This window comes from Rhinopithecus bieti, unplaced genomic scaffold (genome assembly GCF_001698545.2).
Source record: "Rhinopithecus bieti isolate Rb0 unplaced genomic scaffold, ASM169854v2 scaffold_13352, whole genome shotgun sequence".
NCBI classification, from domain to species: Eukaryota; Metazoa; Chordata; class Mammalia; order Primates; family Cercopithecidae; genus Rhinopithecus; species Rhinopithecus bieti.
The window spans coordinates 4,711,370-4,737,232 of NW_016808026.1; the positions used below are offsets into that span (position 1 = coordinate 4,711,370).

The following is a 25,863-nucleotide window of genomic DNA, read 5'->3' on the forward strand; positions in this document are numbered from 1 at the left end:
TAGAAAAACAAGTGGTAGAAATACAAAGGAATAATTGGAGTGAGTGAAGCTGGGGGCAAGAATGATGTCTAGGAAGAGTGGAACAGTCCAGAAAAAGAGACAAAGAGGACCAGGCCTTGGGCAAAGAAAGTAAAGGGGTAGGGAGAAAATCAAGAGATATTTCCAAAGTAAACTCATTAGATATTAGTAACTGACTAGATGTGGGGAACAAAGGAAGTAAATGATGAATACAAGAGCCTTTAATCAACTAGCTAAAGAATTAACTGTCCAATAGGGAAAGCATGAAAGGGAACAGTTGAAGGCAGGTATCAGTGATTATGCGGATCATTTGTTTGTTTGCTCTTAGATCTACCCGCTGCCCTTCCCTCAGGCTCTTCTGCACCACAGAAAACTGTGTTACCCAGACTCCCTTGCCTACTGGCTTCTGGGAAGCTTTGGGCAATAGCGGGCACTGGTGGAAGACTGGAGGTTGTGAGATAGGGAAAAGCCAGGGTATTTCCTCCTCTATGAATTTGCCTCGAGCAACATTTCTCACAGCGACCAGATCATCTCCAAATTTCGGCTCCTACCAAACCAGCTTTCTGTCCTCAGTTCCAGCTCCTTCTGTGGTTATAGCTCTAGCCTTAGCTATGGTTCTAAGTCTAGCTGGGCACCTGTGGCTTCTAGATTCCGGAAACTCCCCCTCTTCATGTAATCCCTCTTGCATTAGGGGTAAAATAGTGTCTCTGGCTGTTGCTAATCTCTGGGTCATCTTGGCAACATATTTTGGCTCCATGTCTCCTTTATCACCTGTATAACCAATTCCTGGTGTTAAATTCCCCGTTTGAAATACCCTAACTAGTTTATTTCCTTGGTTGTACCCTTATTGACACAGGAATGAATTCCGTTTTGTGTGTATCTGTGTGTGTATGCTGCTTATATCAGGGAGACTCAAGCAGATGTAAACATTTTAGCAAATAATGCCCAGGCATCAAGCAATAGATCAATACTTTTCATAAATGTTCTAGTTTGTTAATAAGGAGAAATCAAAAGAATCTATCCAATGAAAAATGTAATAGATGACCAACTTGTATAGTACTTAGTATATAGAATGCTGTGCTGACCATACTTTACACATTTTACCTAATCATATCCTTAAAGTACAACCTTGTATATATTTTCATTTGGTCCTTAAAACACAACCCCTGGAGGCAGATGATAAAGTGATCCCCATTTCACAGATAAGGAAACAGAGTGGAGGGATTCAGTAATTTTCACAGGCCACTCTCAGTCTGGATTATAACTCGGGCACTTGGACTCTAATTTATAGTTATCTAGTTTATAGATAAACTAGCAACACTAGTTTTGCTAGTTTACACTAACTAGAAAACTAGTTAGTGTTCTAGATGTAGTTACCAATATAGGTTTTTAAAGATTTGTCTTTTTTAAAGGACTGTTATATTTTGGGGGTAGAACAAAGTACTAAGTTATTTCTGAATGTATCTCTAAAGTAAAAAAAAAACTCCACAAAATATAATTTTGAAGTTTTTAATGCACAAAAAAGAACATCCCAGGAACAACAGGTATTGACTTATTAACGATGAAGCACTATATAAGGAGACCCCTCCCCACTTAGTAAATGGGAAAATAGTGTAAATAGACATGAAAGGAGGTTAACACTTCAGGATTAAATGCAAACCCTAAAGTTGTCTACAACATTCATATATGGCTTATTATCTCATAGCAATATTTTCATAATGATGTATATGATATTTATCCTTATTGGTAAGACGCTTTTGAATCAAAAGTTAAACAAAAACACTGAAGAGGTAGTTTTGCCAATGCAAGGTGAAAAAAAAAAATGGCTTTACCTTGCTTTGTTTAGAAATCCACAACCATTATTTTCTGTTCTAATTTTCTCCTGGATCAACCAAGAAGATAATAATGTTTTGAGAAAAGCCAATTCACAACCTTCTAAAACTGGTTCCCCAAGTGAACAATGATATGTTCAAAACAACTGCTCTGAAAGTCACCTGGGAAGTTTCCATAGTGTTCCTCTCCATCTTGGATCTGAAACAGATTCTGGCTCAATAGAGACCTGTTAAGATCTGACCAGCAGTCACAGAAATTCATCCATTTATCTCCTCAAATTCTATGCACAGGCTCATGTTAGTAACTTCTTCAGTGACCCAAGAACATTGGCAAGTGCCCTGTCATTGAAAGTCAGGGATTGCTTTAAACTTGGGGGCGGGGAAAAAGGCAGTCAGAAATAATGTTTGTTTGGACAATTCTGTAGCTGGCCTGTGAAATTGGCTACAAGTGACTGGATATAGTCCCTCATGTTTTCAGTTGTGTTTCTTCAAAGTCATCACATCTTAGACTCAAAGGCAGTTTGGGCTTCCGATTGCCAGATGCCACCTGCTGCTTTTTCTATGTGTGGGACATGTGGAGTGGGGAAGGTCTATACAATATGCAAACTCTTTGACACTGGTCATTTGACTCTATATACAAAAACTAGTTTATCCTACCCTTACAATGAGAAATAAGCCCACAATGAGGGGAAAAAAAGTTTCAAGAGACAACAAAACATGTGTCAATTCTCCAAACTAGAAAAGTCATTTACCAGACAATGGGTTAGGAACCACTAGAAACAAAGTGACATATTAATCAGGTATGACTTGTTACGCACAAGAAAGCATAAATATACAGTAAATAAGAGCTTTATATGTAGCCCCTGCAGAATATGTACACATTAGGGCTGCTGTGAAACTGAGCAGGAATTTCCAGAGCGTATCCTCAGCTAAAAGCAGTTTCATCGCACAACAGTGTGAAGGTGACAGATGCTGAGAATACCATGTGGTAACCACTAAGCAGATATCCACATAAACATATCCTTGAAAATGCACAACGTGAGAAATAAATGTCACGAGTGAATAGCGCATTGCCTGCCAAGCATCTTCTTTCACATAAATAGGCAGAAGTCCGTCCTCCAGCGGTGGTCTGCAGCCTCACACCGCTAGCATGTCCGTGGTGCCGGGGACGGATTCTCTCAGCACACACTGAGCCAAGTCATGGGCTGTGCACTTACTTACTCCTGCCTTTAGTCTCCAGATTCAAACCAAAGCATAAATAACACAGGGGCCACGCTGGTGGTGCTTCCTTTCACCATGTTACTGGGAACAGATACTGGGCAGAGCAGCACAAAGGCTGCACACCAGAGTGCAGGAGTGGAGAGTAGCTTTGTGCACGTTTGCAAAACAAAACCCCTAAAATCTACCAGATATGTCTCTTGTTTTATTGGTTAGCTCTGTCTGTAGCTAGGAAGACGCTGTGTTGCTCCTGGGCTCTTTCTATCAGCTTCCTTTTCTTTTTCTTGTTCCTCTTCTCCTTCGCCTTTGGTGTTCTCTTCCCTACAGTGAAGGAAAAGAAATGAAGAGATGTCAGAAATGGCTCTTTCTCTAGGAAAGAAAACACAAAAAACATTGGGAGTTTTGCACAAAGCCCATCTGGAAAACATCACCTATGGAAAAGGCCTCAAAGAGAAAATTGTTCACATTAATTTTGACAGAATAATAATAATTTACTAAATTGGATATGCTGTCTAAAATAGAGACTGATCTTCCTGTTACAGGGAACTGGCATATTGAAAAACCTCCCAGTGGCCTGATCCGTCTTTCAAATATCATCCTGCCACAAAAATTCCATTTATTCCCTCCTACTTTTAACAATGCTACCCTTTACTACACATCTTTACATCTTATTACTGCTCCACATGTTAGTGGGTCAAAAGAAAATAAGCATCTATCTATAGCAAACATACCAGAAGTTTCATACTCCTCTCTCCCTTCCCCATGGGGGAAAACGTCTTGCTTTTAACATTATTTCCTCCATATTCCAAATACTAATGTATAAAATGACATATGTGCAATCCTTTATTTTCTATAAAAATTCATGAGGACATCATTCATTACATACCTTATGCTTCTTATCCAAATCCCCTGGACAAGTTGTTGTTATTAATGGAGAGCAAGAAGAATGCTTATTTGTTCTGATGAACTGGTGGTATGTGTCTGACTACCAGATGATCATACCAAGTTATCCTATTTCTCTTCTTTGCCTTAGCCACTAGGAAGCCCAGGCTACAAGCTAACTAGTTGAGGTTTTCCTCCATCAGGAATTTTTTAAATGCCGTTTTTCCCTTTGCCTCTGCTATATTTTACTTCCTCCATCTGTGGTTATAGTTTTATAGGCTTACTTTATAAGGTCTCAATGTTTCTAAGTATGTATACGTAAGATTTTGAGAAAAAAGAATAAAGAACATGAGACATCTGTCTTAGGTCCATCACCCTCTTTGAGTTCTAAACACACAGAAATCAGAGGATTTTTAGAACAGAAAAGGGCTTTAAAGGCCTCCTGCATTTTACAGAAAGTAAGTAAGTCACCCCTAGACACCTTCAGTACAGGAAGACTTTTGTCTCAATGAACGAGAAAGAATCCTTTCTTCCTCTCTTACTTTCCCTACTTCAAATTTTATCTTGTAGTTCTACAAAACCTAACTTTTCTCTTCCGTGTAAGGTGTAGCTATTTGACAGCACAGTGATCAGTACTATGAATAGGGAACAGAACATTTGAGTTTTGTGCTCTTCATCCTTCCCATACCTGTAAAATTACATAACCCAGACCCTTTCATTCCAGGCATATAGCTGGCCAATTTTTCAATCTAGCCTATGGAAAAGTAGGCTGATGTCAAAAATGAAAAGGAAACAGACCAGAGTCTGGGGAGATACATGTATTCGGAAACCAGAGTCACACAAGGTTAAGGCAGGTCACGAGATTTCTAAATAAGGTAGATGTTTCTTATTTCCGTTCCTTCTGATCAGAAAGGATCTGTTTTAAGGATGGAAAACAGGCTTACTCTTCAAGACCCTAGCACAGTGACTGGCACTTAGTCGATAGTCAATAAACATTTGCTGAGCAAATATTTTACATCTTTTATCACAAGAAAAAAGATTTAAAAGAATAACTTATGTTTAATAGGACATTGCATTAAAACAATGAGAACATGATCATGCCCCCATATTAAATTATAAAGGTCCTTAAAGCTAACTTCTGCTTCTCATTAAATTCTGGCATTAATGTTATAATGGCATTTTGCCATCTTGAAATGTAGTTAATCTTACGCAATGAAACCTTAGTTCAAGCCATCATTAATCAAAGCAGTTGTAAAGTTACAACTATTTAGTAACATTATCTCTAATGATGAGACACACCAAAGGAGGGCAGAAAAATGAAATACTTAATACAAAATAGCATATTTTAAAAGCTTCAGTTATAAAGCGTTATGAAGAAGTTTTGTTCTGCATTTTCTCTAAATAAACAACAAAATCCTTAGTTTAAAAAATCATTACTGACTACATTTTAAATTCATTTGGTTTATGCTTAATTGATATAAAGCCTGGAGTTTCTTTTAAAAGCAAATTGAAATTAAGTGAATGGAAAATAAAGCTTATCTTACTAGATTTTAAAATGTGTTCTGCCAGAATAAAATATACTGAATATATGTTAAAGAAAGCTTTTCACATTCACAAGAAAGCTTCGTGTAAATTATGTAGTTGCGAGTTAAATATGTACTACTTTCACTAACAGCAACTCCATGCAAAATGACGGGAAAGGCTTATTTTAAGATGGTCAATTTCGTGTCATTTACCCAATATATTATTCTGAAGCAATTGTCAATATTAAATGGTTTTGGGTTTGCTCGCTGATATGATATTGTGTAATAGCGAAGTTACTCAATACTTGCATAAAACAGTTGGTATCCCAGCCAAAAAATCAGCAATGCTTCTGAAAGCTCATTTATGTAAAATAATTTTTTAACTTGTACAATTACTCTGTTGGCAATAAGCTATATGGTACCAATTCCAACAAGTAATGTTTTGGGGGCCCTAATTACAACCCTAAAGATTCTCCTCAGAGGTCTCTCTTGAGTGACACACCTCTTTGCTATTGTTTGGTTGGTTGGTTTTGCTTTTGGCCCGTCCCATTTCTCACATAAGATATATTGCAAATACCGAGGAATTAAGATGGTTAGCCAAGATTTGACCACAGACAGGCCTAAATTAACTGAAAATATTTTGTGGTCCATACTACATTGTTCTGACTTCAAGCCCAGCTCAAAGTAGTAAAAGAATACTAAAATACAACATAACATACAGAAAGGGTCTTTCATAAATATTCTTTTTTCACGTTCTAAGATTTTCAAACATGAGAAAAGAAATCGGTAAGATTAAAGCTAACAAAAAATCCTTGTTTTTATCTATATATTTGAAAATAAGTTATATTAGACATACAAATGTGCTAATTTCCGTTTCCATTTAATTTCTTTACCTCTGTGGATATGGGATTAGACTTGGAGAATGATTTCTAGATTTCAATTGCTGCACATTCCCAAGTACATATATGCTATACGGGAAGTATTTAAAGGCAAATATGATGCCAGTCACCCAACGCACAATTCAAGTCATGAATTTAACTTTACTTTTTAGCTCACGAGAGAAGACCTGGAATAGACACTGCCCAGGATTTAAACAAACAAACAAAAAAAAATGGTTTGAGTTTTACGAGGGGATTGTCTACATCCAACATATCCAGTTCTAATGACAAATTTTGCATATCTTTATCCCTAGCGTCTTGAGAATGCAGTGGCCTTAACACATCATAACTAAGGGAATCCCTTCAAAATCAGGTAGAATCAGGTCTACAGGGCAGATCTTTTTAGCACTGTTATGCAGATGCAAGGAGATGACTGGTCCCAATTATTACCATTTTTAAGGGAGGCAATGCAGTATGGTTTAGAGAAAGGCTACTTCTGGGAAGAAGAAAACCTGGTAGCTAGGCACAGTCTTGTAACTGAGATGTCTGATAAGGCATATGCCTGACTCTTAGTCTCTCTGTTTATAGAATGAAAATACTACAGTCATCATTCACTAGAAAGTTTTGAGACACTGTGAAAAAGTTGTGTCCCTAGGATGAAAGGAAGATGTGTAGAATATCACTGGCAAGACAAGATTATCCTCAAAATGAACAAAATTAGAAAGATACTATCAAAGCCACATTCTAACATAATTACATTGACTTGCTCACATGTGGAAATGGTCCAAGAGCATAACCTATCAACTCTTCTGCAGAGAAATATGAACAATTCCTTAGGGAAATACTGCTACCATCCAGCTGTGAATTGCTGCTATTAGAATTAGAAATAGGGTAGATTATTTTGAACCAAGATATAGGCAGACTCACAAATTACATGAAGCTGTGCAAATGCCAAGTCCACTGCCAGTCAGACAGTGATTTCTTTCTTTCATAAACTCTCAAAGTCAAGGAAGGTCTTCAAATGTTTTCTCCTCTCACTGGGTATAGGTAAGAATCTTTCCATCACCAGAAAAATGTTTCTTGTACATCCCTCAGAGTAAGGCACAGAGGCTGTCTAGAGTTTCCATAATGCAAGGTGTTTTAAGAAAGGCTTTGAGGGTAAATATAATGGAAGAAAACTAAAGAAAAATTTCAGTAGCTTTGACTATAAAAGAGATAAAAGCTTCTCTCTTTCTACGCATATATGTATAAGTAATACATGCACATACCTACATACATAAACACACAATCTGCAGAAAGTAAGCCATAATTATGACAAATGTAATTAACTGTAATTACTGTTGTAGCCACAACTGGGACAAAACTAGGACTGAGTTTTACTTATTTTTAAGTTTGTAATGCTCTAACTTGAAACCTGGGCTTCAGTGCATTATAAAATTCATCATGGAGATTTTGAAATCACCTCAGAGAGATTCAGTCATTCTTCAAAGCCGCTAAAACTTAGGGACAAGAAGCCTGTGTAACCACCAACCTGGCAGATATTGTCATATTTCACAGAACACTCTGGAAGCAGAACATGAAATGTTCCTTTCACATATAAAGTTAGAAGGACTGAGTTGTAACTGATGAATAGTACTGGACCATTTATTTTTTTCCATATGGGCAACTTGATTTTGCCCAAGAATGAATAGCAAGAGAGATTTATGTAGGATTAGTGATTGTCTAGAAAACACCAACTGGTTTCTAAAATATTTTAAAAGTTCATTTAAAATAGACGAGACCTAAACAATTCATAAAGGAAATAAAAATAGCTAATAAATATATTGAAATAATCAAATCTCACAATTAAAACTTCCAAACAAGATGAGATGCCACTACAAAGATCCTTAAAAGTAAAAATACCTAACACTTGTAAGAATGTCATGAGACAGGCAACAGGATGCATTGACAATATAAAATTGATACAGCCTTTCTGAAAAGCCATCTGCCAATATGCACAGAAGTATTAAAAATATTCTTAACTTTTGACTCAGATCTAGGACTCTATCCTCAGACCATAATCTAAACTTGGACAAAGATTTGTGCACAGAGATCTTAAGCACGTTACAATTTTTTCAGTATTAAAATGTCCTGACTACACTTTTCATGACCTCTTCTTTTTGTGATTACTGAGGGAATAAAGTATATTTTCAACTACGAATGCAAGTATTTTATATTTTAAGTAATAGCAATTAACTTTATATCCAGGAATACTACTGTTGGATATCACTAAAACTTATCATAAATGGATCTAAGAAAAAGCCTGTAATACAAAAGCATTCCTCCTGTGATGGAAATGACAGTAAGCAGATCCTTTTGTGGAGTGATCACTCATAATTAGACCTGAGATATAAAAACTTAAAAACTATTGACCTAAACCCTTCAGACATTAAGAATGGAGATTTGTTAGTTCTTGAAGCATTTTTCCCTCTAGAAAGCAGTCCAGGTGGGCAAATATGATGAGCAGGACTGGGATCTACCATACTATGTCCTATGTAGCCTAAGATAATCTTTCTACTGTCCATATAGTTCAGAATAACACTTTTAGTTGATAAATAAAATTTATATAGTGTATAACATGATATTGTGATGTACGTATATAACGTGAAATGGTTAAGCTAATAATCAAGCTAATTAATACGCCCATCACCTAATATGCTTTTTTCTTGTGTGAGAACATTTTAAATCTACTCTTTGCAATTTTCAAGTGTAAGAGTTATATAAGTGTCAGGTGTGGTGACTTACGCCTGTTATCCTAGCACTTTGGGAGGCCAAGGCGGGTAGATCACGAGGTCAGGGGATCTACACCATCCTGGCTAACACGATGAAACCCTGTCTCTACCAAAAATACAAAAAATCATCCGGGCGTGGTGGCGGGTGCCTGTAGTCCCAACTACTCGGAAGGCTGAGGCAGGAGAATGACATGAACCCAGGAGGCGAAGCGTGCAGTGAACCGAGATTTTGCCACTGCACTCCAGCCTGGGCGACAGAGCGAGACTCTGCCTCAAAAAAAAAAAAAGTTATATAAGTAAAATGTACAACAAATACATATTATAAATAAGTAAAATGTATATGTATTAAATATATGTATTAAAATGAAGTTATTTAAACTTTTATTAAATTTATTTAAAATAAATTTACATTTTACTTGCTTACGTAATGTAAACTGACATATTTTAATTATTTTATTTTACTTATTTATTAACATAAAATGTAAAATAAGAGTTACTTATTTACATCAGCTGAGGAGTTAGAAGTGCGAGTAAGGTGGAAAGAGTAAAGGAAATGAATCAACTGTGGCTCTTTACTGACAGCACAAAGTTCCTTAAAAGGCATTTTTAGTAACAATCATTTGGTTATCTAGAAATGCACCTCTTCTTTTCACTAAAAAGATTCCACAGATAGCTGTGTTTTGAAAGGACTGGCAACATTTAATCCTTCAATAATGGTTTGCTATCATTTTCTTCAAGAAAAAATAATCTAAAGACAAAGCAATAAACATTAAAGTGTTGAAAATAATAACAAGTCACTTACTAAGGAGAGCTTACTTGAATGTCAAGTAGTAACTTAGAAGATTTTTCAAAGGGCCACTTAATCATTTTATCTTCATAAAAGAGCATGTGCTTTTAAAATCTACACACAATCTAGAGGTAACTTATAAGAGTTGTTCTTCTTGCAAGACTTATTGATAAAGAGTGACAACTGTCCAAAGTAAATAATGGACAAAATTAAATGTGACAATCATTCAGAATATCAGGATTCAGAATACTTACTACCTGCACAGGTTTACACTAATTTGTAAAAGCTATTTCAATCAACCAATCTAAATGGGAAGCCTCTATTACTATTCTTTCATCTGTAAAATGTACCATATTTTGATCTAAAATAGTATGAAATGGCTTCAAGACTTCAATTTTCTTATAGAAGACATTTTATTAGGAGTCAGATCTGTCACCCATTTTTGTTGACAGGAAGTCCTATTTGGTTTTAAATTTTTATTTCATGTTCAAAACGATGGAAATGAAAGAAAAGCTAACCCTGAAGAAGATCACCTGAACCTTTATAAATGAACTGTATTACCACTATGGTTTCCTGCACATGGTATTTCAAAAATTCTCAGAAGTTCCTCATTTTACAGGTCTGAAGAAAATCTGTTCTTCGAGTCTATGACATAGCTTTTAAAGGGGCAGTAAGAATATTCCACAACCTCATTCAGCTTTCTTCTTTTTTTTTTTTTTTGAGGCGGAGTCTCGCTCTGTCGCCCGGACTGGAGTGCAGTGAGTGCAGTGGCCAGATCTCAGCTCACTGCAAGCTCCGCCTCCCGGGTTTACGCCATTCTCCTGCCTCAGCCTCCCGAGTAGCTGGGACTACAGGCGCCCGCCACCTTGCCCGGCTAGTTTTGTATTTTAGTAGAGACGGGGTTTCACCGTGTTAGCCAGGATGGTCTCGATCTCCTGACCTCGTGATCCGCCCGTCTCGGCCTCCCAAAGTGCTGGGATTACAGGCTTGAGCCACCGCGCAGCTTTCTTGAAGAAATAAGGACTATAACAAGGTAATCTGAATGAGATTTGGGCTTGTGTCTTAAATCCCTAGTCCGTCAAAGAGAAACACAAAACAGCTTGAAGACAGGATTCTGTGGTATTTCACATAGGTAAGCACAAACAAGAAGAGATAGTTTTAAAACTATCTAAAATTGTTTTCATAAATACTTTAGGTTAATTGTAAAGGACAAAGTTTTCAGATTAGTAGAAACTGTAAAATACGATTCTACTATTTGCGTGAAGAAAGTAAATGAACAATTCTACCACAAGGGGCAATAATTCATTTTACAGTAAGTACTGGTTAAGAGATGGTTTTTTAAAACAATGTACAGGGCAACTTGGGGCTATAATTTCTTAAATACTTTTGTTGAACCCCACTGGAGGCTTTTCTTTCTTTCTAACCATAGGTAATCTCTTTAGTGGACTAAAGATTAACAAGACCCAAGTACTGCACAAGGTAAAAATATAATTGTACTGCTGTTAAAAAGATATTTGGGCTAATCAGAGAAAAAAAGAAACTTAAGAAGGAAAATCTGCTATTCAAATACTGATTTAGGAAAAGGCATTATTCACAAATTCTGGTTGCCACTTTCTTATGGGAAAGTTAAACTACCTGAAAAGAACAGGTTCTTATCTTGGATTCCTTATTTGTAAGAACAGAGATGTAAAACTGCAAATGATCTTCAGAATCTTCTGGTGCAGAAAGTCACATAGATTTGACATCAAGGGTGAAAGCTGTTTGGTAGTGATTTCTGACAATTTGGCCTTCCAGCAGCACGATGAGTTGGCTGCACTGGTGAGGGTGGAAAGACAGCAAATATACTAGGCATTTGCTAGGCCCTGCTGTAGTCCACTTCTGCAAGGTGGTTTAGATAATGAAGCAACTGAAGCACAGAAGATCTACAGTGACCCCTACCCATGCTCCTACAGCTAATTAGAAGGGGAAAACTGTGCTCTGAGCCTAGTTCTGCTACTCTCTCATATACTTTCCCAGCTTTTTTTTTTTATTTTTTTTTTTTCTTTTGAGACCGGAGTACTCGCTCTCGATCGCACCGACTCAGTGAATGAGCACGATCTTGGTTCAATGCAACCTCCAACTTCTGGCTATCAAGCGATTCTCACACTGCCATCATACTCCTGAGTAGCTGAGAGAAATTTTATAGGACAATGGGCCAGCCATGCTGGCTCTTTTTTGTATTTTTAGTAGAAGAACGCGGATTTTCACGATGTTGTCCAGGCTGCTCTCAAACTCCTGACCAAAATAGTCATGAATCCTCACTGCTTCGGCCTCATACCGATGTGACTGGGATTACAAAGGCATCATGAACCAACCAGCCAAACTGGCCACTCTTCCTGCTTTAAAGGTCAATGGATAAGGGTAGAGAGTCATTTTTCAAGTTATTGAGTCATTTTGCAAGGAAGGCAAAGAAGCACCGAAGACAATATTACCCTGAGTTCCACAAAAAAAAAAAAAAAAAAAAAGGTCATTGACGTCATCCTAACTATGAAATACTGTATGAACTGGTAAATTCTGCATAAATAACAACTTCTCTGTAACGTAGATTTTCTGTAAATTTATACTGCATTGATTCATTGCTTATTCTTTCTCTTACATTTTAGCAAGATGCAGGCTATAAAGTTTCCTAAGTGTAAGGTGAGATGGTGAACATTCCTACTTTGCACCAGGCCCTGTAAGTGCTTTACATGCATTTTCATTTAATTGAATGTTTTTGGGGAAAAGGTAAGTACTCACACTGTGCTGCCAGGATGCAGTACAGGTGCCTGCCCTAAATTTACTCAAAATAAATGCAGATAAATACCAAGCTCATTTGGCACTCGTAAATTAAGTCAGAAAAACCATCAGGTTTGCAGAGAAAATGATTCAGCTGTTTTCATTTGATTAGGAGCTATGGGATAACCAGAAAAGCATTAAGTTCCTCCATAGCTGACTTCATATTATAAGGGAAGGTACACTTAAGATAATTCCATTAGAACAAGAAGATGCAATACCTTCCTCTTGGTCTTAAATCAATAACCATTAACTAAATGAAAAACAAAAAGCAGTAGCCCAAGAAATGACATTTAAGACCGTCATCATATGGCAAGCATTTATTTAATCTGGATTCAACACAATTTCGATGGAACTTGACACACAAGTGAAAAGAAAGTAATGGTTTATACATAGCATCTATATAAGATAATGAGACTGGGCATGATGCACACCTGTAGTCCCAGCTACTCAGAAACCTAAGGCAGGAGGATTGCTTGAGCCCAGGATTTTCAGGTCTGCAGTGAGTTATGATGCCACTGTACTCCAGCCTGGGTGACAAAGCAATATCCTATATCTTAAAGAAAGAGAAGGGTATAGGTTATTGGTCCAAGCCAACAGCTCAGGTAAGTGGCAGGTCTTACATGAACACAGTTAACACAAGATAACATGAGGGGATGTATGCTCCACAAAGGATCATAAATACATTTCCCACTCTGTGCCCTGTAGCACTTTGAACCTCCCTCATTGTAATATTTACCACCTTCTATTGCAATTTTGTTTGGCTGTATATCATGGCTACTAGTTTGTAGATAATTAAAAATAGGTTGGGCGTGGTGGCTCATGCCTGTAATCCCAGCACTTTGGGAGGCTGAGGTGAGAGCATCGCTTGAGGCCAGGAGTTCAAGACCAGCCTGGACAATATAGGGAGATCCCATCTCTATTTTAAAACTTTTTAAAAATATAATTAAAAATAGCTACAATTTAATGTGCCATAGCATCCTGGTTAGAGCCTTTCCAACAGTCAAGTTACAGATATTCACTTATACTCATGTCAACTGAGAGTTGGAGCAAAGATATAAGGGCTACATCTAAACACTTACAGTGGTCAGGAACCAAAGCCATACTTTGTCATCTACTGTAAAATGAACTCTCCTGTTCTTCCCAGGATCCCCCATGGCTTCTGGTCTCAACTTCAGCTTTGTACATGGTCTATGTAGGCTATACTGTATCCCTGATAAACTCTGACTTTTTGGCTTACCTCCCTCTTATAATAGCCTCAGTCCTCTTTTGTCTGAATTGCATATTCTCTAGAGAGGAATTCAATATGTCTTAGTCACTACAGAGCCATGGATGCCTGAACAGCTCTTGGGTGGATCACTCCCAGGTCTAACCTGGAGAAGTAGCAGGGTACAACATGATACTAGCCTTGGCAGGCATCTAGAATACAAGGTTAAGAACATGAATTTGGGGAGTCGGACGGCCCTACATTCAAAGCAGAGTTATGCTGCTTAGAAACTAGAGATCTTGAACTAGACACTTTTTCTAAACCTTAGTTTTCTCAATTCTAAACTGGTAGTAGCAATGATGTCTGCTCCAGCATCTGTATAAGGAGTGAAAGAGAATATGTATAAAATTTCACATACACCTGGCACACAAACGCTAAATAAACTATAGTGCTATATAAGGTGCCTTACTTGTATTATTTCTAATCCTTACAGCAACTCGCAAAGCAAGCATTATATCCATTTTGCCGATGAGGAAATAGGTTTCGAGAAGTTAAGTAAATAGCACAAAATCACATAGCTCAGCAGTGATTCAAACCAACATCTGGCAGATTCTAAAACCTATACTCTTTCCACTATAGTCTTTGGATCCCTTGTGTCCAGCAAAATGCCTTGATCTCATAATCATTTAAATGGCTGCTAAACAAACAAACTAATAAGTAAATACTAGGCTGGAGAAGGGCATCAGCTTCCCTGCTCAGTCCCACACAGTATCAGGGTTCCCTGAGGTCCCATTAGATCCCTGATGGGCCTGGCCTACAACCCATCTTTCTCAAATCAGTTATTCCCTGGGGTTAAGACATTCAAAGCCTCAATTTCCCAGGGTCAAGCAACACATTTAGCAGCTCCAACTCAGTATCAACAGTGTGCCTATGGCAAAACTCAAGGAAAAATTAAAAAAAAAAAAACACAGGATGCTTATTTTTCAGCTGAGTCGGAAAAAGTTTAAACCTGTGGTTCCTAAAACCAGTTCACAGGCCAGAAGTAAAAGATTCCTCCAGGGTTTCCAGCTGCATCCATGTCCCTACAAAGGATGCAAACTCATCCTTTTTTATGGCTGCATAGTATTCCATGGTGTGTATGTGCCACATTTTCTTAATCCAGTCTGTCACAGATGGACATTTGGGTTGATTCCGAGTCTTTGCTATTGTGAATAGTGCCGCAATAAACATACGTGTGCATGTGTCTTTATAGCAGCATGATTTATAATCCTTTGGGTATATACCCAGTAACAAACCTGCACATTATGCACATGTATCCTAGAACTTAAAGTATAATAAAAAAAAAAAAAAAAAGATTCCTCCAGGGAACTTAAAAAAGATTCCCTAGTCATGCACCAACTCCTGAAAGCCCAGAATATTTTTTAAGCTTCACAGATGACTTAGTGCGAAGTTAACTGCGTGCAATTCTAGAGCACAAAGTACTGCTGAAAGAGTGTGCAAACCTCTTTCTGCCTGGACTCCCTTCCCTGGGATCTATATGTAGGCAATCCCCCAAGAAGCAAGCAAGCAGAAATTAAGCTTCCAGTGTGGGGAGGCACACCCAGGGGGTAGGGCCCTTATCTTTATGTTCTGGCCAAGGTGGGGCAGGTCACTTGTGCTATAGCAGATTTGTCTCTCCTGTGGACATATTCCAGAAACTGGAGTTACTCTACTGTATTCATGAACAGTTTCTTTTTGAAAGGCTTAGTTCATTTGCAAAAATTCTAAAGAGACCAAGAAAATTGCAGTTGAAAAAAAATCAAATTTATAATCAAGTTTGGGGCTTCTGCCTAACTAGGGGATGCAGAGTTGGCACTTCAAAAACTAAAAAGATGAGAAAATTACCTCTCAGTCTAGGTGACACAAATACCGGTGGTATCAAGATATTTGTGGGATTACAGAAAAAAGGTTAGAAAGTTTTTCTTTTCTTTTAGAAAGATGGTGAGTTTCTTCCAAAATATTAAAATCAAATAAGTGTAAGTAGTGTGCCAAGTACCAAGTGCCGAGCATAACAACTCATTTCACATTAAAAATATCCCTTTTTCATTTTGTAATGTTTTCTTATTGATACATAAGAGCTGCACATATTTTCATGGTACACGTGATAATTTAAGATTCATATAATCAAAGAAAGGAAATTGGGATAAATACTTAAGGTGAAGGATATCCCAACTTTTCAGAAGAACCTGAGGATCAGAGAGGTCAAGTAAACCTAAGATGCCACAGGCAGTAAGTGATAGAGTTGGGATTTGAACTCACGTAGTCTGGTACCAAAGCTTACCCTCTTGTCCATTATAAGACTTCCATAAGTATAAGCCTGAGTGGGAGGAGAGGAAGGAAATGGTCAATGTTACTTTCTTCCCTTCTGTTATAAACTTCTGCAAACCCCATGAACTGGTCATTCCTTTAAGTGGCTGAATCTTTAAATTCCAAAAATGAAGCCTGGGGCCATTATTGGTTTGATACAAGACGAGGATAACCAGTGGTATATTTTGTTATTCTTACAGGACAAAGAAAGTAACAAACATTTGCCAAAATAGTCTCTATCCACAAGACCAGACAAATATTTTGGTCACTTTAGAATCTTGGTCAACTACTCAACTAGAGGCAATGGATTTCAATTAGGGGAAAAATATTTTGAGAAGGAACTCTAACATGTTTGGCATACTTCATGATTATTAGAGACATCTACAACCTTGATAGATTATCTTGATACTAAATAACTTTGTCTATAACTACCAAATATTAAAACAGGAGAACATAGTTAATTATCTTTTATAAACAGCCTAATGTTTAATGAAATGAGTTCATGTCTCCTCAACTGAAAATGACATTCTACTCTCCAGAAAAAGTATAGAGACTATTAAACACACAATATAAACTAAAATCAAAAGAAGCTACTACACATATACACACACATATAAATGCAACAAATATCTGTAATAAGTTTTCTAAGTATTGCTTATTGTCATGCTTCTATCAGTATGTTCTTGTCAGTTTTACTTAACTCAGGTGTTAAAGCATGAGAAACCAAAAGTTTAGCATTTAGAAATTTTAAATGTAATGAAAATTATTTAAAATGAATCACCAGTGAATCAGAGGTATCCAAGAAGTGATTCACATTCCAAACTACCATAATTTTAGTAAAAGACATTACCTGGAGATTGACATATAAACAGTATCAGTGACTTATGATGAATACAAAACAAACCTTCCATGATCTTAGCAGGACAGGCTCAAGGACCTGTACTGAAACTTGAGCTAAATTGGTCAGTGCCTTTCAGTTAAAGTCTATGCCAGTAACAGTGAACAAGAACAGTAAACATAAGATGGCCACTGAATATTTACTGTGCTCAAATACTGCATTCTATTTGGCTTTTGATGATTTAAGGCAGCAGATCCAAATAAGAGTTCCAAAAAATCAAAATAATCATAGGTACTTTGAGAAGACTACAGAGAATGCATTGTCAAGAAATTTAAAAAGATGTCAATGTTCACAGAATAGGTAAAAATAATTACCTTTTAACATTACTATTATAAAAATATAAGTGTTTTCTACTGTTTACTTTGTCACTAATCAAAAGCAGAATTGCAACTACAAAGCTATAACACAGTAATAATGCCTTTATGTATTAGGAAAGCTAGAGACTGAGTTACTGAGAACAGATGTGAAAAAAGCTTCCTCCTTTAGAATTTTCAAAAATTAGGTATCTATTTTCATTACAGTAGCTTAGAAATCAGAAGGAATGAATAAATTAAGAAACTTCTGGAAATTGCTTCCAATCAGATTGATTCTAATATAAAACAGACAAAATTTGTGGATAATAAATTGTAAAGAAGATCAATGTATAAATTTTAGTGCCTTTATGTGTTTTCCTAATCTTCCTGTAGAAAAAAAAAATTAATTCCAGTAATACAATGCCCAGGGCTCATCATCTAAATGTTTTATTAATAGCCAAATTGGTTCTAACATATATCTTTCTTTGAAAGACAGTTATATCTGTTTTAATGACCTTTCATTGAATCTTAAATTCTGGGTCACTGACAATTTCAATGCAATGAAGTAGGCCACCTGAAAAATTATGGAGACTATGCACAATTTCCCTGAGATGTGTATGTTTTTGTGTATTCATATGTGCATGTGTATCTAAAATATACTTTTCCATAGAACACATCTAGGCATATTGGTGAGAAGACAGTTTACTTCTACATAAATGTGTGTTTATCTTATAGTACAGAATTATATTTTTAGGATTATTACTAACAAATTGAAAATATCCTTAAATACAAAGCCAAAAAATCTGGAGATTTAAAAATTACGGGAGACATCCTATAACTGTAGCCCTATTAAAGGGAGTCTGTCTGTAGCTCCATTTTGGGGGGTGTGGGTTGGTGAGTATTCTAGGCTCTGCCAACACCTTCTTCCTTCTCCCAACTGGTTCTGTAGCACCGTGGTGGGGTGTTTGTGCTGGTTTGGCTCCTGGGAGGTATCAGTTGGCTCTCCCTAACTAGTAGAAAGAGTTTTGGTTTGGGAGACTTCTCAAACAGGAAGACTTCAGGGAGACTTCTCAGATGGGGAATAGGAGGATAATTTGGAAGGTATACTCTTGGAGTTCTTGGTTAGGGATCTGATTAGGAAGGCCTTCTGTCCTTCTCGTCTTTGTGTGTGTATGTGGAGTGGATCTCAGAAGGAATTGCTCACAGTCCAGCAGGTCTAACTCAGAGAACCCCTCCTTATTTGTCTGGTCACATTCGGTGAGCCCTGAAGAGAATTCAACAGGCCTGTCTCAGGATGACTATCCACTCTTCACTGGTGACTAGTGTCTGTTTTGTTATGTGTATTTCGCTGTGATGAAAAATGTTAATTTGGTTCCCCATGTGGCCCATTGGGCAACACCTTGCAAAATTGAGAATCTTTTGCCCATGGTTCCATAAACCAGAAAAGGGTGGGTTTATCTTTAGGGATCTGTCTTTGCCCTACAGCTGTGTCCACTTATTAGGCCCTAGAAACTGCATGTTTTCCTGGCCCTATTCTCCAAGAGCTTCACCCTGAAGCCAGAAATCCAACTAAGAAACCGGCAAATGAAAAATTGTACAACTACTATATCTTCTGTCTATTTATATGTGTTGTATATGTGATGTTTATATATAAAAGAGCTCTGATTAATTGGCTTAGAAAAGTAAGTTCTTAAATCAAGTATTTTGTCAGAAAAACAGAAACTTTAATGACTTTTTCTTCATGTGACTTCAAAATGTAGACATTTGATCTAAATTAAGGTCAGATATCAGATTTGCTAAATGCTTTAAGGTCATAAACTGCCTGACTTTAAAAAAATTGTTGAATTTACCTACTTTGGAGCACTAGATTCTAGATGAGACTTGGGGACATGTGCAGTTAGCTGTGCCCCACCTAGTTACTATGCTGGGAAGACTCAGACTTTATCTGCCTGAGAGCCTAGACTCCACACCTAGTACATAATTAAAATCACTTACTTATCAGGTTTTCACTGAAAATAAAGGTTGCTAACAGTTAACATTGTAACATGTAATTGAGACTACTGAAGAAACAGTTTTACATACAAAGTGCATAAGAAAAGTAGAATATGTTTTTGGTAAAAGATTGTAAGAAGGCATGGGAATATGGCTTTTGTTAAAGGAAATGTAACTTTGTCTAGTTCAGACAAACAGAGTAATAGAGTAACAGAGTAATGGGACAAAACTGAAGACTTAAGCAAGAGAAAAGAGTTGGTCTTGTAAAGAAAGTTCTATGGGTATGAGCAAGTTGGCTACGATTTGAAGGAAATTATTTGTTTTTTCATAGGTTAAACATTGAAATAAAAACACACTAATGAGGGGCCAGAATCTCAGTCCATATGCCCAAATAACATGGTTTTCTTAGAAAATTAATCTGTTAACAGAAAATTGCAAAGCATCCTAAAAGTTTATGAAAATGTTACCTTATGGTCAAACTAATTAAAAGTGGATAGATTTGTAAAATTTTATTTAAAACTAGCTTTAGCATTAAAGATGCACTAATGCAAAACACAATTTTGTTTTCTCTTTTGAAAGGTTTTATGGAATATTAAAAGATAATAAAAGGTTTTGTTTGTTTGTCCTTTTGGGTAAATAACAAGGGGAAAGAAGGAGACAGAAGGGACAGATTCCACTGGCCTCATGCTATCTTCATTGGGTCTTGTGTGGAAAGCCAAGTTTCTTCTATCAGAGTAAAGGTTTATGCCTTTAAACAGTTTTTGAGGCAAGGCAGGTGGTTCATGCCTGTAATCCCAGCACTTTGGGAGGCCAAGGCAGGCAGATCAGCTGAGGTCAGGAGTTCGAGACCAGCCTGGCCAACATGGTGAATCCCCATCTCTACTAAAAATACAAAAATTAGATGGGCATGGTGGTGGCTGCCTGTAATCCCAGCTACTTGGGAGGCTGAGGCAGGAGAATCACTTGAACCCAGAAGGTGGAGGTTGCAGTAAGCCAAGATCACACCATTTCACTCCAGCCAAAAATAAATAAATAAATAATAAATTGAGTTACCATTTCAGATAAATGAATAATCTGTGATACTATTTTGTGATAGCCAGTGTTTTAAACCTTTGATATTTGACAAACTTTCCAGTATCAAATTATTAAGTATGTCATTTTCTGGCCTACCTAATCCTTTAGACATTAGGTCCCCTGAAGTCTAAAATCATGTGTTTGGCTTGATATAAAAGTCATACAGGAAGCATTGTCAAATATGAAATGGTGCTTGGCTTTCTTTGGACTATATTTGTATAAATGTGTTACTGGTATATGTTCCAAAATTATGTGGAACTCCCATAGTTCATAATATTATGTTATTAATAGTTATAATTGTTATGTAAAATTGTTGTATGCCACAGAAGTAACCAAAATTCCTAGTCAATTGTGACTTTAATAATGGCTATTCTAAGACTTTTTGTCCTCCACAGACAGTTGTTATCTTGTTGTGTTCCTCTTCAAAACGTGGTTTAGAATCAGCTGTAGGACTTTTTACAGGTGCTATTGAATGCAAGTTTCTAATAACTTTAGAGAATGTGACATTAGAATAGAGAAAAAGACTTTTGGGACTCTCATGGAGAGCTGAAATCTTCATAAATATCAAGCATAACAGGAGTTAATTGAATGGACTGAACTAATAGACAAGTAATCTTGTTTTAAAACTTTTTTACTTAAAACGCTGTTGATCCTTTTTGTTTTCCAGGGCCAAGAAAATGTCTTTTATGTACAGCTTTTTAAACAATTGAGTAAAATATACTCCTATGAACAAAATTTTGAGCATATTTATTTTTCTCTGATTCTTGCAGAATTTGGAAACTATTTGTGAGTATTCTCAATTTATGGCAGTGTAGTTGTTTGCATAAGTGCAATAAGAACCTGTTTTCTTTGTCATGGGACACAATTGGAGAAACTGGTTATTTTACCAAGGCTTTGACTGGAATGTATGCCTTCTTTAAAGAATCAAAGTTGACTCAGAGTCAGTAAGAGCCTCTTGAGAAATCAGGCCTCATATCTTGTCTGTATAGTCCCTGTCCAAGGTTCCTGACCTGTGGTAGCTAAAGGATATCACTTTCTAACAGACCCAGGAGCCCCAAGTTATCTTAGGACCTCCAGAGGAGAGGAATTTACCTAATTCAGAAGTATCTGAGGGTACAAACCCATGGCTGGCCTCAGCTTTTAAAAAGTTTTATCTGAGATTCCTTATGGAACAGAGTCCCATCAAAGCCAATTTGAAAAGCCTATGTGAAAAAATAATTATTCTTGCTGTACTTCATGCACATAATCAGGCCAAGTACAATAAGACTACAGTTTATTTTTTAAACAAATCAGTTCTATCGTGATTTGTTTTTAATAGAAAATGGGGACTGGAGAGAGAAAAAAATATGCTTCAAAAGAAAAACTATAGTATATCTGTTGTTAGCTGTTCTTGAATTTTTTCTGCAGTTTGGAGTAAATCCTAAATACTTTGTGGGCTACAAGTCCCCAGACTAATGCTTTCACATATTTACTTTTAAAACTGGGAATTGCACTTCTTACCCTAGTTGGCACTAAAATTATAGATAACAATACTAACACCTTTGCCATGGAAGCTTTGGAACCCCAGCCAGGCTTGCATGGGTAGGCTCAGACAGTTGCAAAGCAGTTTCACTCCTCTTACCTTGGGGTCAACACCTTCCCCCACTATTCCCCTGATCAGCAGGAAGAAGTTGGAGCAGTTGTCACCCTGTTTCCACCTTCTTTAGCCAATATATTAAGATTTAAGGTGTTATAAAAACCCAAAGGGAGGGATTGAAACTACTATGGCAAAATTATAACTGAGACAGTGAAAGAGATTTGACTTAACCAGCTCTGATTTGCTTTTAACCTCCAAGCTATCTTTGTTTATTCCTGGGCCTAGGCTGAACTAACTTTGGGATGGACTTAGTTTATAGTATCAAACAAAGATGGTAACAACACTTTCACAAAACAAACCTCCCTCTTGACTGGGGACTAGACTGCCTTTGTAGGACTAAGAAATTAGCCACAAGATTGGAAATTATGATTTAGGAGTCATGCAGCTGAAAGCTATAAGATTCTGACCCTCTGTAAACTGCTCCTAAGATCAGTGCTTGAGATATTTTGTAGACCCTGCACTTGACAGATCAGCTGGCACCAACCAGATTGATAAACTGGCTCATCTGACCTTGTGGCCCCACCCAAGAACTGACTCAGCACAAGATGACAGCTTCAGCTCCCTATTATTTCATCTCTGACCTGACCAATCAGCACTCCCGGTTCACTGGCTTCCCCACCCACCAAGTTGTCCTTAAAACTCTGATCTCGGCCGGGCGCGGTGGCTCAAGCCTGTAATCCCAGTACTTTGAGGGGCCCAGACGGGCGGATCACGAGGTCAGGAGATCGAGACCATCCTGGCTAACACGGTNACTGCTCCTAAGATCAGTGCTTGAGATATTTTGTAGACCCTGCACTTGACAGATCAGCTGGCACCAACCAGATTGATAAACTGGCTCATCTGACCTTGTGGCCCCCACCCAAGAACTGACTCAGCACAAGATGACAGCTTCAGCTCCCTATTATTTCATCTCTGACCTGACCAATCAGCACTCCCGGTTCACTGGCTTCCCCCACCCACCAAGTTGTCCTTAAAAACTCTGATCTCGGCCGGGCGCGGTGGCTCAAGCCTGTAATCCCAGTACTTTGGGAGGCCCAGACGGGCGGATCACGAGGTCAGGAGATCGAGACCATCCTGGCTAACACGGTGAAACCCCGTCTCTACTAAAATACAAAAAAAAAACTAGCCCAGCGAGGTGGCGGGCGCCTGTAGTCCCAGCTACTCGGGAGGCTGAGGCAGGAGAATGGAGTAAACCCGGGAGGCGGAGCTTGCAGTGAGCTGAGATCTGGCCACTGCACTCTAGTCCGGGCGACAGAGCGAGACTCCGCCTCAAAAAAAAAAAAAAAAAAAAAAAAAAAAAAACTCTGATCCCTGAATGCTCAGGGAGACTGATTTGAGTAATAAAATAACTCCACTCTTCTGGAAAAAAAGTTACAAAAATTATGGGTTAGAGTCAAAACGAATCACTGCTACTTGGCTCTGATGAACATTTTTCACCGAAAAGCAAAGCTTCAAGGGTCCAGTTTTTTATGCCACAAAATAAGGTGAAATAAAGCCTATTAGCTAGGGACAGGGCAAGACTTACCTCTATCCAAGTTCCTGTATATATGAACAAGATATGGAAATGATCAAAAATCTGGGTGAGGCGGGTTATGTGTTAGGAGAAAGAGAGAGAAGGAGGGAAGAATGAAGCCTGCCAGATGTGAAGAGTTGATTCTCTTTCTTAAGGATGAGACTTTAATTACTATGGCTACCACTTAAACACATATTGGCTTGGGGATCATTTTATAAAAACCTTCTAATTTAATAATAATTCACTGAGATCACAAATATGGCAGGTAAACATTTTATTCATGATAGGATATGATTTTTGAAGCTACTTGTTAGAGCTTATAAATTGGTATTAAGATCGCTTTGTCATTGATTCTATCCAAAAGGTTTCCATAATGCCAACTCTAAAAAACTAAATCATAAGGAGGTTCTAAAAACATGATCCTCTAGGGAAGTCTGCAATGGAAACGTTAAATGTGGTAATATTTGGATCATACGCCATTTTAAGTCATTAAAGTAAAAAGAAAAGTAGGATTCAAGCATAAATCCCCTTCCATATTTATTCCATATACTGCATAAATGGTGCATTTAACAATTTGAGTACATTGATTGATTGAAGTACTGTGGTTCTTCCATTAAAATAATGAGTGTTTCCCGGTGCCAGAAAGACTTTATTTTAGAAGTAGAAATTAGACAAGTTCCCACTAAGGGTTAGATAAATGCATAATGTTATTCAGGTAAAGAGTTTCTTCCCCAAATGCCACTATGGGAATTTTATATATTATCAATTATAACCAGTACAGAACTGTATATGTATACATTCAAAATTAAGTGCAAGAAATTAAAATGTAAAGTATATTAAAAATAATGAAGTGTTCACGTATACATCCGGTTTAAGTGTAAAATGGTACAAACTGTCTGGAATGCAATAGACAGCTGTTTTAAACTTCTTCAAAAAGTGTGTACCTTTTGATTCTTTTAATGCAGTTAGAGGACTAAAACGAAAAAAATAGTTGAAAGGTGGAAAAGGATTTTAGCACAGATAATCACTGCAGATTTATGTATATAATTAGACATGGACTCAACCTAGAGGTTAAACACTGAAGGAATTGTTTGGTGGGTACATTATACCCTAAATAGATTATACAGCTATAAATGTTGTCTGTAGTGACTTTTTAATGACTAGAAAACACAATTGTGATAGAAAATAAGTTTTGAAATGTTTCTAAGACTACAGAAAATTGTTTCGATTAGCAGATTTTATACACACACACACACACTCCCCTTTAGAAAAAAAGTAGAGAAGAAAAACGTGTTATTTATTCTTCCATGGTGAGATAAGAGGCAGTGGTGAGTTTTTAAATTTCTGTACTGTCTAGATTTGTGTCACATCACCTATAAAAGTTATTCTTACATGGATTACTGAATTTTCAACAGCAGAGGTCACAAAATCTAAGTACTGAAAGTAACTATCAACTTAGTTTAGTATAACCAGCAAAACTATCTTTTAGGAGTGAAGGTAACATTCCTACTGAAACTATTCCAAACAACTGAGGAGGAGGGACTGATTCCTCTCCAACTAATTCTGTGAGGCCAGCACCATCTTGATAACAAAACCTCACAACACACACACACAAAAAAAGAGAGAAAACTTCAGGCCAATATCCTTGAGGAACATTGATGCAAAAATCCTCAACAAAATACTGACAAACTGAATCCAAAGCATATCAGAAAGCTTATCCACCACGATCAAGTAAGTTTTATCATTGTGATACAAGGTTGGTTCAACATATGCAAATCAATAACAGTGATCCATCACATAAATGGAAATAAATACAAAAAAACACATGATTACCTCAATAGATACAGAAAAGGCTTTTAATAAAATTAATTCCTTTACAATAAAAGCTCAATAAAGTAGGCATTGAAGGAACATACCTCAAAATAATAAGAGCCATGTATGACAAATCCACAGCCAACATCATACTAAATGGGCAAAAATTGGAAGCATTCCCCCTGAAAACTGGCACGAAACAAGGATGTCCCCTCTCACTTTTATTCGACATAGTATTGGAAGTCCTGGGCAGAACAATCAGGCAAGCAAAAGAAATATAGGGCATCCAAATAAAAAGAGAGGAAGTCAAACTATCCCTATTTGCAGATGACATGATTCTACACCTAGAAAACCCCATAGCCTCAGTCCTAA

General features: G+C 37.2%; 1 protein-coding gene across 1 annotated transcript in view; it reads right to left on the reverse strand.

Moving 5' to 3' along the window:
• Positions 1-1,513: 1,513 nt before the first annotated feature.
• The window catches only part of RSPO2 (R-spondin 2), a 182,955-nt gene continuing 158,605 nt past the window's right edge, over positions 1,514-25,863 (reverse strand). The window contains exon 6 of the mRNA XM_017885207.1: positions 1,514-3,389. Coding sequence (XP_017740696.1) covers positions 3,274-3,389 — 116 coding nt within the window. The 3' untranslated portion in view covers positions 1,514-3,273. The remainder of the gene's footprint in view (positions 3,390-25,863) is intronic.